General features: G+C 49.3%; 1 protein-coding gene across 2 annotated transcripts in view; it reads left to right on the top strand.

The window, feature by feature from the left end:
* Positions 1–13606, top strand: part of LOC140717828 (cathepsin F-like) — an 86671-nt gene extending 73065 nt beyond the window's left edge. The window contains exons 4-8 of one of the 2 annotated variants that reach the window (XM_073031550.1): positions 3022–3138; positions 3646–3710; positions 4630–4711; positions 9455–9513; positions 13149–13606. In XM_073031550.1, the coding sequence (XP_072887651.1) occupies positions 3022–3138; positions 3646–3710; positions 4630–4711; positions 9455–9513; positions 13149–13220 (395 nt within the window). In that variant the 3' untranslated portion in view covers positions 13221–13606. Of the gene's footprint in view, positions 1–3021; positions 3139–3645; positions 3711–4629; positions 4712–9454; positions 9514–13148 lie in introns of those variants that run through there. The other variant, XR_012096625.1, reaches the window with a different exon arrangement.
* Positions 13607–15465: the final 1859 nt, after the last annotated feature.

The raw sequence follows: 15465 nt of genomic DNA on the forward strand, positions 1-15465 counted from the left end.
AGACGTAGCCAACACCCAGTATTCATCAAGAGACCAAACCAACACCCAGTGATCGTCAGGAGACGTAGCCAACACCCAGTGATCGTCAGGAGACGTAGCCAACACCCAGTATTCATCAAGAGACCAAACCAACACCCAGTGATCCTCAAGAGACCAAACCAACACCCAATGATCCTCAGGAGACCAAACCAACACCCAGTCATCCTCAGGAGATCAAACCAACACTCAGTGATCGTCGGGAGACCAAACCAACACCCCGTCATCCTCAGGAGACCAAACCAACATCCAGTGATCCTCAGGAGACCAAACCAACATCCAGTGATCCTCAGGAGACCAAACCAACATCCAGTGATCCCCAGGAGACCAAACCAACACCCAGTGATCCTCAGGAGACCAAAACAACACCCAATGATCCTCAGGAGACCAAACCAACACCCAGTGTTCGTCGGGAGACATAGCCAACACCCAGTGTTCGTCGGGAGACCAAACCAACACCCAGTGATCGACAGGAGACCAAACTAACACCCAATGATCCTCAGGAGACCAAACCAACACCCAGTGATCCTCAGGAGACCAAACCAACACCTAGTGATCGTCAGGAGACTAAACCAACATCCAGTGATCCTCAGGAGACCAAACCAACATCCAGTGATCCTCAGGAGACCAAACCAACATCCAGTGATCCCCAGGAGACCAAACCAACATCCAGTGATCGTCAGGAGACCAAAACAACACCCAGTGACCCTCAGGAGACCAAACCAACATCCAGTGATCCTCAGGAGACCAAACCAACATCCAGTGATCCCCAGGAGACCAAACCAACATCCAGTGATCGTCAGGAGACCAAAACAACACCCAGTGACCCTCAGGAGACCAAACCAACATCCAGTGATCCTCAGGAGACCAAACCAACATCCAGTGATCCCCAGAAGACCAAACCAACATCCAGTGATCCTCAGGAGACCAAACCAACATCCAGTGATCCCCAGGAGACCAAACCAACATCCAGTGATCGTCAGGAGACCAAAACAACACCCAGTGACCCTCAGGAGACCAAACCAACATCCAGTGATCCTCAGGAGACCAAACCAACATCCAGTGATCCCCAGGAGACCTAACCAACATCCAGTGATCCCCAGGAGACCAAACCAACATCCAGTGATCGTCAGGAGACCAAAACAACACCCAGTGACCCTCAGGAGACCAAACCAACATCCAGTGATCCCCAGGAGACCAAACCAACATCCAGTGATCCTCAGGAGACCAAACCAACATCCAGTGATCCCCAGGAGACCAAACCAACATCCAGTGATCGTCAGGAGACCAAAACAACACCCAGTGATCGTCAGGAGACCAAAACAACACCCCGTCACTGCAGACATCCCAGAGTGCGCTGTCAAAAGATTAAACCACTTCCTAATTTTGGAAAGAGGGGAGTCGTACGGTGCATTTGCACCCTCCTGTTCCTAATAAACTGGCCACTGTGGGTATGTCTGAGGTTTTCTGCTGCTATGGCCTGTCCACATCAGGGTTCAACGTGCTGTGTGTTCAAAGCTGTTCGTCTGCACACCACTCTTGTATCACATGTTTAAATGAGTTACGGTCACTTTCAAGAACTCTACAACTCATGTTCTCAGCATGATCTATTCTTTATTCATATTAGATTTTTATTTTGTATTTGCAGTTTGCCTTCTTTTGCATATTCTTTCTTTGTAAATCTTTATTTCAATAAGGCATATTTAATGCCACAGAACTGTATACAATATACATCCTAAACTGCTTTTTCTTCGCTAACAGCCACAAAAACAGAGGAGTGAATAATGAAGGACAGTTAAATGTTAGAACCCCAAAGACCCCCCAGCTCCCCCTTCCCATGTACGAGCAGCAGCAAAGTAATGCCCCCCCCCCCAAACCAGCCCAGAAAAAGGCATTGGTGCCCCCACCGAGCACTCAAGTGTGCAGCAAAGCAGCACCAAAGACACAGACTCGCACTACCCCAAAGACTACTTGTTCACCCGGTATTCGACATACCATAGGCGCTCTCTCTCACTCTCTCCCTAATACGTGAGAAAGCGCTGTCTCTGTTTCACAGCGAGAGGGGAGACATAACAAACGACTCGATGGTTTACGATGTTAAAAGTCCATTGCGTCGCTTTTTCCGAGCTCTGTGCCCAAAGATCTCAGGTCTCTAGGCACACAGCCAAAGATCGTCCGACACCCCCGACGACACACGGATCTGCTGCCATGGCACAGACTTTCGATCCAGAGCCGTGAGATCCCGGGCCTCCGTAGGCGAGCTGGACTCTGAGGCTGCATCCTCGGCCAGTCGCGAAATCCCAAGAGCGGTTTCCCGCAAAGAACCAAAGTCAGCGTGTAACTCCAGGTCAGGGTCTTCAACAGAACCCCGAAAGGGGAAAATAGAGATATTACAGATGGAAATAGAGCTGTTTCTGAAGATGTAAGCTATTTAGCGCCATCATAACTAAGCCCACCTTTGTGCCTAGTTCTTCACTGATTCTGCTGTCTTTATTTGTCTGTCTGTGAATGCCCGCAGGAAAATGAATCTCGGGGTTGCAGGTGGTGACACGTGTACTTTGATAATAAATTTACTTTGAACTTCAAAATACTGCCCCACCAATGTCTTTTACCACTGCAGTGTCATGTCTCAACATCTGGACTCAGTAGCTTGAGTGATGAAGGCCAGCCTCCCTCGGGTGACATTGCTTCCAGGGAACAATGCGCTCATAGTCCTCGGACCCCACCCCACCCTAGTGGATGGAACAAATGCTCTCTGGGGTCTCAAAAAGTTTCAAGGTGACTCAAGCACAGAAGCTGGTTGAAAACATTCACGGCGGGAGCTAGTAGGGCCTTGCGGCACGAAGGGCTGCTGGGGGAGTCGGGAATTTTAAAGCCGGAATCAGCCAGCGGAGGGGTGGAGCTGGGGCTGTGAGGTGTGGGTGAAAGCTGAGTTAATTTGAGAGTTTTGTTCTTTTCCCGGACTGTTCCGATGCACATCCACAGGCCTGATGAAGGCGGCCGACTACCCATATGAAGGGAAAGCATCCACTTGCCGTAAGGACCAGAAGAAAGCCGTCGTCAAGATTCAGAATTGTATCTGGCTCCCTGAAGATGAAACAGGTGAGTTAATCGAAGGGTGTGCAAGCACCTTGGCCCTCGTCCCTCGTCCTTCCCTCCCATCCACCTTCATTCCCTCCTCACTCCTCATCTACCCTTGAGTCCATCACTCTCACCTCCTCTCTCCCATCATCCTTGTCCCTCCCTCATAACTCAACTCATTGTCCCTCACATCTCATACCTCCCTCATCCTCCGGAGCTGGTCCTTCGCCTCCATCTTCACCCCTCGAACCTCGACCTTCCAATGGGTCCTGCACCGTCACACCTCGACCTCCCTAGCATCCCTCGACACTTGCTGCTAGCTTTCTGTGCTTGTCCCTCCCGGATGCAATTCCTGCCTGCTGGTGTACTCCAGTGAACTTCTTCCCGGAGTGAGGATTTATGAAACTCTCCCTTCCCCGGTCGCAGCTTAGACCCTGCAAAGCCGTCCCATTCCATGCGGAGGCCTTTCGGTCCATCAAGTCTGTGTCTACCCTGCCTCACGATTCTCCGGATGTGATTTCTTTGCAGCGATGGCACAGTACGTTGCATTTAATGGGACAATCTCGGTGCTGGTGGCCCTGTTGCCTATGAAGGTGAGTCTGCGTAGCCACTAAACTTCCCTGCCATCCACCACCCAGATCACCCACAGCTAGAAAATTTACAAAGAAAAATTAGAAAACACTATGTACACTTGAACACACTTAGGTCAGGACAGAAGCCTGATGGTCGAGGGGTAATAACTGAGGTTATCTTCACTGGTTCAGGAGCCTGATGGTTGAGGGGTAATAACTGTTCCTGAACCTGGTGGTGTGGGTCCTGAGGCTCCTATACCTCCTTCCCGATGGAATCAGTTCAGAGTTGAGGTTATCTTCACTGGTTCAGGAGCCTGATGGTTGAGGGGTGATAACTGTTCCTGAACCTGGTGGTGTGGGACCTGAGGCTCCTGTACCTCCTTCCCGATGGAATCAGTTCAGAGTTGAGGTTATCCTCACTGGTTCAGGAGCCTGATGTTTGAGGGGTAATAACTGTTCCTGAACCTGGTGGTGTGGGACCTGAGGCTCCTGTACCTCCTTCCCGATGGAATCAGTTCAGAGTTGAGGTTATCCTCACTGGTTCGGGAGCCTGATGGTTGAGGGGTAATAACTGTTCCTGAACCTGGTGGTGTGGGACCTGAGGCTCCTGTACCTCCTTCCCGATGGAATTAGTTCAGAGTTGAGGTTATCCTCACTGGTTCGGGAGCCTGATGGTTGAGGGGTAATAACTATTCCTGAACCTGGTGGTGTGGGACCCGGGACTCCTGTACATCCTTCCCGATGACTGCAGTGGGAACAGATACTCGGACTAATTAGCAGGTCCCTGATGATGGATGCTGCTTTCGTGTGGCACAACTACTTGAAGGTGTGCTCAGTGATGGGGAGAGCTTTACCTCTGACGGACTGGACTGTACCCACCACATTTTCTGTTCTGATATGTACTTTGATAATAAGTTTACTTTGAACTTTCTCATTCCAGAGTTACAAAAACGGGATTATGACATCCTGCCCTCGCGCTGACGAAGCCTGGCACGCCATGTTAGTCGTTGGCTATGGGATCGGTAAGAACCAACACCTCCCAACCCTTCTGACCAACTTGGGGGGGGGGGGGGGGCACTTCAGGCCATTCAGCCCTTTGGCTCGGTGATAGCCCCTGAGCAGCATGGGCACAGTTCCCTACAAGTTGCCCACTAGGCTTCGGTGGCCATGGCCAATGTTATGACCACGCACCTAGACTGCTCCAAAAGTTGACTTTCTGCGTTACAGGTTGAAATCAAAGTTGAGTTTATTGTCAGTCAAACTTGATGCAGCTTCATGGGCACCAGTTACTCAGTGTTCGCAAGAGAAACATTTACATAACCTGAAGGAGATAAACAGTTTTACTGAAGGAAAAGCACAGTTAAAACAAAAAGAACCAAAGTCAATTATGAGAAAGGATCAGGGATCAACTACGTTCACCAACGTGTAGTTTGTGGGTCAGGGTATGAAATGCAACAGTATAAACATCTAGCAATTATAAAGAATAAGTAATTGTATAAAACACAAAGACAGTTTGATGATCTTCATCGCAAGCCTGGGCGGAAGGTATGGAGATCCTGAGATGGTCAAGGTCCCTCTCTCGGCCTCACCGGTGTTGTCCAAAGGAAAGCTTATAAAGCAACACTAAGGTTGTTTTAAGATAGGGACATGTTCGGCACAGCTTTGTGGGCCGAAGGGCCTGTATTCTGCAGCAAGCTTTCTGTTTTCTAACACATTTGGCACTGACTCAGCTGCAGGAGCTGCCAGGATGATGTTCAGTGACGTCCAGCCGCCTTAGGGGCTCGGCTCCGGATTTGCTGTCTGGGTTTACCCCCGTAGCCTTCGTCTCTGCCGAGGCTGCCCACGAGGCACCCGTAGCCGGGGATCTGGTTCACCAGGGTGTGTCCGCACACCAGTGGGCCAGCGTGCTGTGTGTGCAGGGACCAAACCTCCGTCCCATCCTCGGTAGTTCAGCCGGACTCTGAAACGAGTTCGGTTTCCGTGTGTCGCCAGTGAGGAGGCACTACCTGAGGCTTGCTGTTGGAGAGACTGCGTACCGGCGGGGAGAGACTGAGTACCGGCGGGGAGAGGCTGAGTACCGGCGGGGAGAGACTGAGTACCGGCGGGGAGAGACTGAGTACCGGCGGGGAGAGACTGAGTACCGGCGGGGAGAGGCTGTGTACCGGCGGGGAGAGACTGAGTACCGGCGGGGAGAGGCTGCGTACCGGCGGGGAGAGGCTGAGTACCGGCGGGGAGAGGCTGCGTACCGGCGGGGAGAGACTGAGTACCGGCGGGGAGAGGCTGTGTACCGGCGGGGAGAGGCTGCGTACCGGCGGGGAGAGGCTGCGTACCGGCGGGGAGAGACTGCGTACCGGCGGGGAGAGACTGAGTACCGGCGGGGAGAGACTGAGTACCGGCGGGGAGAGGCTGCGTACCGGCGGGGAGAGACTGCGTACCGGCAGGGAGAGACTGCCACGTTCAGCTCTCCTTTTCACGAGATTGCTCGCCAGCGGTGGGATCTGAAAGTGAGAGTGACGAGCGTTGCCCACGACACTACCACCCCAGACTCATCACAACAACCATTTTGAGACCCAGTGTTATAGTGCTTATGTGACAGTGCAGTGACTGGGGTAACAGAGGTGGGGGGTGGGGTCGAACAGAACTTTAAAATTTGACTTATTTATCGCAATAAACCGTGAAATCGGCCCTTCAGGCCCCTCAAGCTGTGCGGCCCGGCAATCCCCTGATTGCAATGATCAATTAGCCCACCAACCGGTACATCTTTGCACGGTGCGAGGAAACCGGGGAAACACGCGGTCACGGGGAGACTTGATCCCGGATCCCTTGCCCGTAAAGCACTGTGCTGGCCACTACGCTACCATGCCACAGGTTCAAAAGAAGCTTGTTATCAAAGAGTATGCACTTCCTCCGGGATTGATTTTCTTGCTGGCATTCAACAGTAGATACAAAGAAACACAACCGAATCAATGAAGAACCGCACACAAAAAACGACGGACATCAATGTACAAAGAAACAAGTACTGTTCCAAACGCAGTACACACACTAAAGACAATAATAGTTCATAAAATTATCCAAAGTACAATTATTCCAGAGAGACGCCACACCAAACACCACTAGAATAGTTCTGAAAGTTCCCAGAAATTCACAAATGAGTGTCTGTGGCTCTGCCTGAGCGCATGTTTCACTGAATTGAGGGTAGAAAAAATAAAAATGTAATAATAATCAATAGATAGGTAATCAATACTAGAATGGTTAATCAGATTAGCTGCCTGGGCGAAGAAACTTTTAAGAAGGTGTGAAGTGTTTGTTTTAATAGCCGCAGAGCACTTTGTAGAAGGGAGATTTTGACTAACAGATTTTGCTGTGCAGGTATGTTTCCGGGTGTGTCTTTGTCCTGGCCACGGACGAGTCCGGCTGTGTTGGGAGACTACAGCCAATCACCTTCTTTGCTGATACTACCAACGGTGGGGAGGGGTGACCCCGGAATGTTCTGGGCTGAGCCAAGTACTCTGCCTGGCTGATGTCCCTGCACATTTGAAATGTGGTATTAGGCCACAACGCTACCACTCAGGATACTGGTGCCTAAGATGATACAACCATTGTTGGCAGAATCTCAGGTGGTGATGAGAGGGCATACAGGAGTGAGATATGCCAACCAGTGGAGTGGTGCCTAGCAACAACCTGGTACTCAGGAATGTCAGTAAGATGAAAGAGCGGATTGTGGACATCAGGAAGGAACACATACCAATCCTCATAGAGAGATCAGATGTGGAGAGAGTGAGCAGCTTCAGGTTCCTGGGTGTCAAGATCTCTGAGGGTCTAACCTGGTCCCAACATATCGATGTCGTCATAAAGAAGGCAAGACAGCAGCTATACTTTACTAGGAGTTTGAAAAGATTTGGCATGTCAACAAATACACACAAAAACTTCTATATATGTACCATGGAGAGTATTCCGACAGGCTGCATCACTGTCTGGTATGGAAGGACTACTGCACGGGACCGAAAGAAGCTGCAGAAGGTTGTAAATCTCATCAGCTCCATCTTGGGCACTAGTCTACAAAGTACACAGGACTTTTTTTCTCTCTGATTCTGATTCTGACTTTCAACAGTAAGTTGGTGACAAATCGAACTTCCGGAGGAAGTGCACACTCAGGTGCATCTTCCTGGTGACTTTGTCAGGCTTAACGTAACATTGATCCTCCTGAACGAAACACTATTTAATTTGAGGGAAAATCGCCCGACAGGGTGTTGAGCGTTCTTCAGGGGTTCAGGAGCTTGGCAGCAGAGAGGAAGAATCAGAATCGGGTTTATTATCACTGGCATGTGTGATATTTGTTAACTTAGCAGCAGTTCAATGCAATACATAATCCAGAAGAAGAAAAAATAAAATAATAATAAGTAAATAAACTACAGTATGTGTATATTGAATAGATCACATTTGTGCAAAAAATCAGAAATACTGTATATTAAAAAAAGTGAGGTAGTGTCCAAGGCTTCAATGTCCATTTAGGAATCGGATAGCAGAGGGGAAGAAGCTGTTCCTGAATCACTGAGTGTGTGCCTGCAGGCTTCTGTATCTCCTCCCTGATGGGAACAATGAGAAAAGGGCATGTCTTGGGTGCTGGAAGCCCTTAATAATGGACGCTGCCTTTCTGAGACACCACTCCTTGAAGATGCCCTGGGTACTTTGTAGGCTAATACCCAAGACGGAGCCGACTAAATTCTAAATTTACAACCCTCTGTAGCTTCTTTCGGTGCTGTGCAGTAGCCCCTCGTACCAGACAGTGATACAGCCTGTCAGAATGCAGTAGCCCCTCGTACCAGACAGTGATGCAGCCTGTCAGAACGCAGTAGCCCCTCATACCAGACAGTGATACAGCCTGTCAGAATGCAGTAGCCCCTCGTACCAGACAGTGATGCAGCCTGTCAGAACGCAGTAGCCCCTCATACCAGACAGTGATGCAGCCTGTCAGAACGCAGTAGCCCCTCATACCAGACAGTGACGCAGCCTGTCAGAATGCAGTAGCCCCTCCGTACCAGACAGTGACACAGCCTGTCAGAATGCAGTAGCCCCTCCGTACCAGACAGTGATGCAGCCTGTCAGAATGCTCTCTACAGTACAACTATAGAAGTTTTTGAGTGTATTTGTTAACATGCCAAATCTCTTCAAACTCCTAATAAAGTATAGCCGCTGTCTTGCCTTCTTTATGAATACATCAGTATGTTGGGACCAGGTCAGGTCCTCAGAGATCTTGACAGCCAGGAACTAGAAGCTGCTCACTCTCTCCATTTCTGATCCCTCTATGAGGATTGGTATGTGTTCCTTCATCTTACCCTGTCAGAATGCTCTCCACGGTACAGCTGTACAAGTGTCATTCTGAATCTCTTCAAACTCCTCATGAAGTATAGCCGCTGTCTTGCCTTCTTTATGACGACATCGATACGTTGGGACCAGGTTAGATTCTCAGAGATTTTGACGCCCAGGAACCTGAAGCTGGGCTCAGAGGTGGGGACAGTAAACAGAGCTGTGGTGGTTTAGATTCTTGTGCCTCCTGCTGATTGGCAGCATCGAGAAGAGGGTAAGTGGGTATCCCTGAGGCATCACCTCTTGCAGATGAGCTGGAGGATGGGGAGAGCTGTAGCTGTGATGGAACTGTCTGTGTAGCCCTTGCGTTCCTCTAGAACTCCCTTCCAAGCGTTGGTGCAATGAAACTGTGATTGCGTGCCATTCTGTATTACAGTGCTGTGTTTTGCCTTTTACAGAGGGCTCGACGCCATACTGGATCTTAAAGAACAGCTGGGGAACAGATTGGGGGGAGAAGGTCAGTGAACGGTGGACTGCGATGATATTCCGTCCTTCATCATTGAAGGTTGAACCCCACTCACCCCTGCTGCGTGGCGCATTGGGGGGGCACTGCAGTCTCCCAGATCCTGAAACCCATGTTGATAATTACCTCTGGCGCTGCACATGCACGTGTTTGTGCCAGTGTGTGTCTGTGGGCACAGAGAGAGGCAATGGTTCCGATAGTGGGGGAGTCTGGGACCAGAGGACACAGATAGAGTGGATGTGGAGAGGATGTTTCCTATCGTGGGGGAGTCTAGGACCAGAGGACACAGATAGAGTGGATGTGGAGAGGATGTTTCCTATAGTGGGGGAGTTTAGGACCAGAGGACACAGATAGAGTCGATGTGGAGAGGATGTTTCCTATAGTGGGGGAGTCTAGGACCAGAGGACACAGATAGAGTGGATGTGGAGAGGATGTTTCCTATAGTGGGGGAGTCTAGGACCAGAGGACACAGATAGAGTCGATGTGGAGAGGATGTTTCCTATAGTGGGGGAGTCTGGGACCAGAGGACACAGATAGAGTGGATGTGGAGAGGATGTTTCCTATCGTGGGGGAGTCTAGGACCAGAGGACACAGATAGAGTGGATGTGGAGAGGATGTTTCCTATAGTGGGGGAGTTTAGGACCAGAGGACACAGATAGAGTCGATGTGGAGAGGATGTTTCCTATAGTGGGGGAGTCTAGGACCAGAGGACACAGATAGAGTGGATGTGGAGAGGATGTTTCCTATAGTGGGGGAGTCTAGGACCAGAGGACACAGATAGAGTCGATGTGGAGAGGATGTTTCCTATAGTGGGGGAGTCTAGGACCAGAGGACACAGATAGAGTGGATGTGGAGAGGATATTTACTATGGTGCAGGCGGGCACAGTTTCAAAATACAAAGACATATCTTTAGAACGGAAATGAGGAGGAATTTCTTTAGCCAGAGAGGTGAATCTGTGGAAATCACTGACACAGGCAGCCAAGTCATCAGCTATACTTTAAACAGAGGCTGATTGGTTCTTCTTCAGCCTGGGTGTCAATGGTTAGAAGGGGAAGGCAGGAGAGTGGTGTTGAGTGAGTAAATGAGTCAGCCGTGATGGAATGGTGGAACAGACTCGATGGGCAGAATGGCCTAATTCAGTTCCTGTTGGTCTTATTATTGTCGCATGCAATGAGAAGCGTTCTGTAGAGATCATAACGTCACATCAGTGCATCGAGATAGTGCAATTGAGAACAGAATCAAGTGTTACAGTTACAGAGAGACTGAGGGTCTGGCTGCCAAGGGGAGGTACACAGCAGGTTGCGACAGGTAGGAGCAAATGAGGTGCTTACGTGGTACAAGAAATCCAAGAGAAGAAAGAAATCAGGAGGGTAAGAGAAGGCTTGAGGTTGCCCTCGTGGTCAAGGTGAAGGAGATTCCAAAGGGCTTCTGCAGGTACACTAAGATCAAAAGGTTCGGTCCTCAGTAAGACCAGATTGGTAATCTGAGCGTGGAGCCAAATGACACAAATGTCAGGCAGCATCCGTGGAAAAGAGCACAGTCAACACTACTGTCCATCAGGACCCCTGTCATTGAGTCCTGAAGAAGGGTCTCACCTCAAAACGCTGACTGTTTACTCTTTTCTTTGGACGCTTTGCGTGCACTGCTCTGGATTTCCAGCGTCTGCAGATTTTCTCATGTTTATAGAGCCAAAATAGACGGGGGAGATCAGAAAGTGATTGTTGTATCATGGGACTGATACAGAGTTTATAGAAGTGGGGCAAAGCTACACAGATTACAGAGCAGGATGTGTTTGCTGTCTTGAGGACAATTAGGGTGAACAAATCCCCTAGGCCTGAGTAGGTGTTCCCTCGGACACCTGCAGGAGGCAAGTGCAGAAATTGCTGGAGTCCTAGCAGAGATATTTAAATCATCCTTAGCCACGGGTGAGGTGCTGGAGGATTGGAGGATAGCCAATGTTGTTCTGTTGTTGAAGAAAGGCTCTGATAATAAGCCAGAAAATTATAGGCTGCTGACCCTGACATCAGTAGTGGGAAAGTGATTGGAAGGCTTTTTAAGGTACTGGATGTAAGTACTTGGATAGATATGGATTGATTGGGGATAGTCAGCATGGCTTTGTGTGTGGTAGGTCATACCTAATGGAGCTTTTCAAGGAACTTACCAGGAAAGTGGATGAAAGCAAGGCAGTGGATCAACACCACACCAAGTACTCAGCAGACCAGGCAGCCTCTACGGAAAAGTGTACAGTTGGCGTTTCAGGCCAAAACACTTCCGCAGGGATATTGTCTACATGGACTTTAGGAAGGCATCTGACAAGGTCTACATGAGAGGCTGGTCAAGATGGTTCAGTCACTCAGCATTCAGGATGAGGGAGTAAATTAGATTAGGGTTAGGCTTTGGCTTCAAGGGAGAAGCCAGAGAGTGGTAGTGGAGGGTTGTCTCTCTGACTAGTGGAGTGCCGCAGGGATCAGTGCCGGGTCCGTTGTTGTTTGTCATCTATATCAACGATCTGGATGACAATGTGGTCAACTGGATCAGCAAATTTGCAGATGACACCCAGACTGGGGCTGTAGTGGACAGTGAGGAAGGCTATCATTGGGATCTGTGACAGCTGGAAAAAATTGGCTGAAAAGTGGCAGATGGAATTTAGTGCAGACAAGTGTGAGGTATTGCACTTCAGGAGGGTCAGTCTCACACAGTGAACGGTCGGGCACTGAGGAGTGTGGTAGAACAAAGGGATCTGGGAATACAGATCCATAATTCATTGAAAGTGGTGTCACAGAGAGATGGGGTTGTAAAGAAAGCTTTGGCACATTGGCCTTCATAAATTGAAGAATTGAGTACAGGAGATGGAATGTTATGTTGAAGTTGTGTAAGACATTGATGAGTCCAGGTTTGGACTATTGTGGGCAGTTTTGGTCACCTACCTACAGGAAGAAAAATCAATACAATTGAAAGGATAGAGAGAAAATATTCAAGGATGTTCCTGGGACTTGAGGATCTGAGTTCTAGGGAGAGATTGAATAGGTTAGGACTTCATTTCCTAGAGCACAGATAATTGAGGGGAGATTTGACAGAGGTATACAAAATTATTAGAGGTATAGATAGGGTACATGCAAGCAGGCTTTTCCACTGAAGTTGAGAAAGGTCATGTGTTAAGGGTGAAAGGGAAACATGAGGGGGAACTTCTTCACTAAGAGGATGGAGAGAGTGTGTAATGCAAGCTGGATTACAACGTTTGAGAGAAGTTTGGATGGGTACATGGATGGGAGGGGTGGCTGGAGTTACACACACAAACTAGTGGAGGAACTCAGCAGTTTCATCAGACTCGTGACCTGAAATACTGACTGTTTACTGTTTTCCATGGATGCTGCCTGGCCTGCTGAGTTCCCCCAGCGTTTTGTGTGTATTACTGTGGAGGAAAAATTGAGATCTTATTAAGAATATACCTCTGCCCCAGTAAGCTGTCCCCCTCTACTACAGTTGCGATGGAGAGTTGCATACCCAAGATGTTCCCCTTCCACAGATACCGACTGACCTGCTGAGCCCTACCCACATTCCAGGACTGTGTTGGGATTGATGACAGTGGGGGACTAACGACCTTTTTGTCTTCTCTTTCTCCTGTCAGGGCTATGTTCGTATCTCCAGAGGGAATAACGTCTGTGAGATAAATAAATATGCAATGTCAGCTGTCGTGTGAAGGATGGATAGCCGATCTTCGTCAACCTCAGCGCTTTCAGCTTCTGGGGACAAGAGGGCTATTGCCGGGGTACCCCTGCAAGGGCTGGGGTATTAGGCCTGCTCCTGCTGACACCTCCCAGCCTGCACAAACAGGCCCCTCCCAGTCTCCAGCCGGCCCACAGGATTCGCCTGCCGCTCATTCCAGACTCATCACCTGCAGCCTATTTAGCTCCCCGCTCTCATCCGCAGTCCCTGTTCACTCACGGAGCAAGTCGGCCTCAGACAGCCGCTCCTAGCTTTCATTCTGCTTGCCTGTTGCGTTGAGTTTCTGCTCTCTCATGTGCAGTGGCCCCTTGTGGCTTGTTACTTTGCGGTCTATTATTAAAGCTATCATTGACCGCTGAATGGTCCCTGCTGCTCTGCTTTTGGTTCAAGCCTCCTTAGCACGTCCTGGCCGACGGGGTGGAGGGGGGTGGGTGAATACCAGTGTGGAGGGCAGGAATCTCCATGCGGTGGGAGGGGTAGTGAGGGAATCTTGCTGCCATTACACTTGAGAATATTGAGAGGCCACTTTATCAGGTACGCCCGTACACCTGCTCGTTAATGCAAATATCTAATCAGCCAATCATGTTACATCATAAGAGCATGCAGACACGGTCAGGAGGTTCAGTTGTTGTTCAAATCGAACATCAGAATGGGGAAGAAATGTGATCTGAGTGACTTTGACCCTGGAATGATTGTTGGTGCCAGATGGGGTGGTTTGAGTATCTCAGAAACTGCTGATCTCCTGGGATTTTCACACACAACAGTCTCTAGAGTTTACAGAGAATGGTGTGAAAAACAAAAACCATCCAGTGAGCGGCAGTTCAGTGGGTGAAAACACCTCATTAATGAGAGAGGTCAGAGGAGAATGGCCAGACTGGTTCAAGCTGACAGTAACTCAAATAACCATACGTTACAAAAGTGGTGTGCAGAAGAGTATCTCTGAACACGCAGCACCATTGAACCTTGAAGTGGACGGGCCACAGCAGCATAAGACCACGGGCATACACTCAGTGGCCTCTTTATTAGGTACAGGAGGTAGCTGATAGAGGAGCCACTGGGTGTAGAACATCCCAGAGAGGCTCTTCAGAGCACAATGCCAGTGGCCACATGATGCCAATCTCATCTGCTTGTACACAGTCCTTGTCTCTCCACTCCCGGCTGCAAAATGCACCTGTCTGAATGCCGCAAATGTATTTGCCTCAATCACTACCCCCAGCACCCTCCATTCTTTGTAAAAATAAAACTTCCCTTCAAACATTCCCTATGTCACCATAAATCTACATAGAGTCATGGAATCATAAAGTAAAGCACAGAAACAGGCTTTTTGGCCCATCTAGTCCGAACCTAACCGTTTAAACTGCTTAGTCCTGTCAATCACAACTCCACATGCCTCCCATCCATGTACCAATCCAAACTTCTCTTAAACGTTGACATCCAACTCCTGTCCATCACTTGTGCTGGCAGCTCGTTCCACACTCTCAGCAGCCTCTGAGTGAAAGAGTTTCCCCTCATGTTCCCCTTAAACTCTTCATCTTTCACCCTTAACCCATGACCTCTAGATGCAGTCCCACCCAACCTTAGTGGAAGAGGCCTACTGGTACTCCTCACAATTTTGTACACTTCTATCAAATTTCCTCACAATGCCCTATGTTCCAGGGAATAAAATCCTAACCCACTCAATCTTTCCTTATAACTCAGGTTTCCCAGATCGGGCAACATCCTGGTACATTTTCTCTGCACTCTTTCACCCTCCTTAAGATCTTTCCTACAGGTAGCTGACTTCAGAGATAAATAGTGTCTGATCCATTGCTGGCCCAATCCATTCTAACAAGACAAGGAATTGGAATGGGTCAGTGGTTGTCACAAGTGCTGAGATATAGCGAGAAGCTGCTTTCTCCCTCTGTGGACAATAGGCTGCCTCTTTTCGTCACTTATTTAACCTTCGGATTATTCCCCCAAGTGTAACGTCACCAGAAGCATGAAGAAACCTCAACACACTGCCCCTTCCCACTGAATGGAGATCCCTCTTCACCGCATCCCACCACGTGGAGTGCCTTCACCCCATCCCACACTGTGAAAATCCCTCGTTGCCCCCTCCTACATTGTGGAGATCCCTCTTCACCCCATCCCACAGCGTGAAAATCCCTCGTTGCCCCCTCCTACATTGTGGAGATCCCTCTTCACCCCATCCCACCACGTGGAGTGCCCTCACCCCATCC

This window comes from Hemitrygon akajei, chromosome 28, assembly GCF_048418815.1.
Source record: "Hemitrygon akajei chromosome 28, sHemAka1.3, whole genome shotgun sequence".
Taxonomy (NCBI): Eukaryota; Metazoa; Chordata; class Chondrichthyes; order Myliobatiformes; family Dasyatidae; genus Hemitrygon; species Hemitrygon akajei.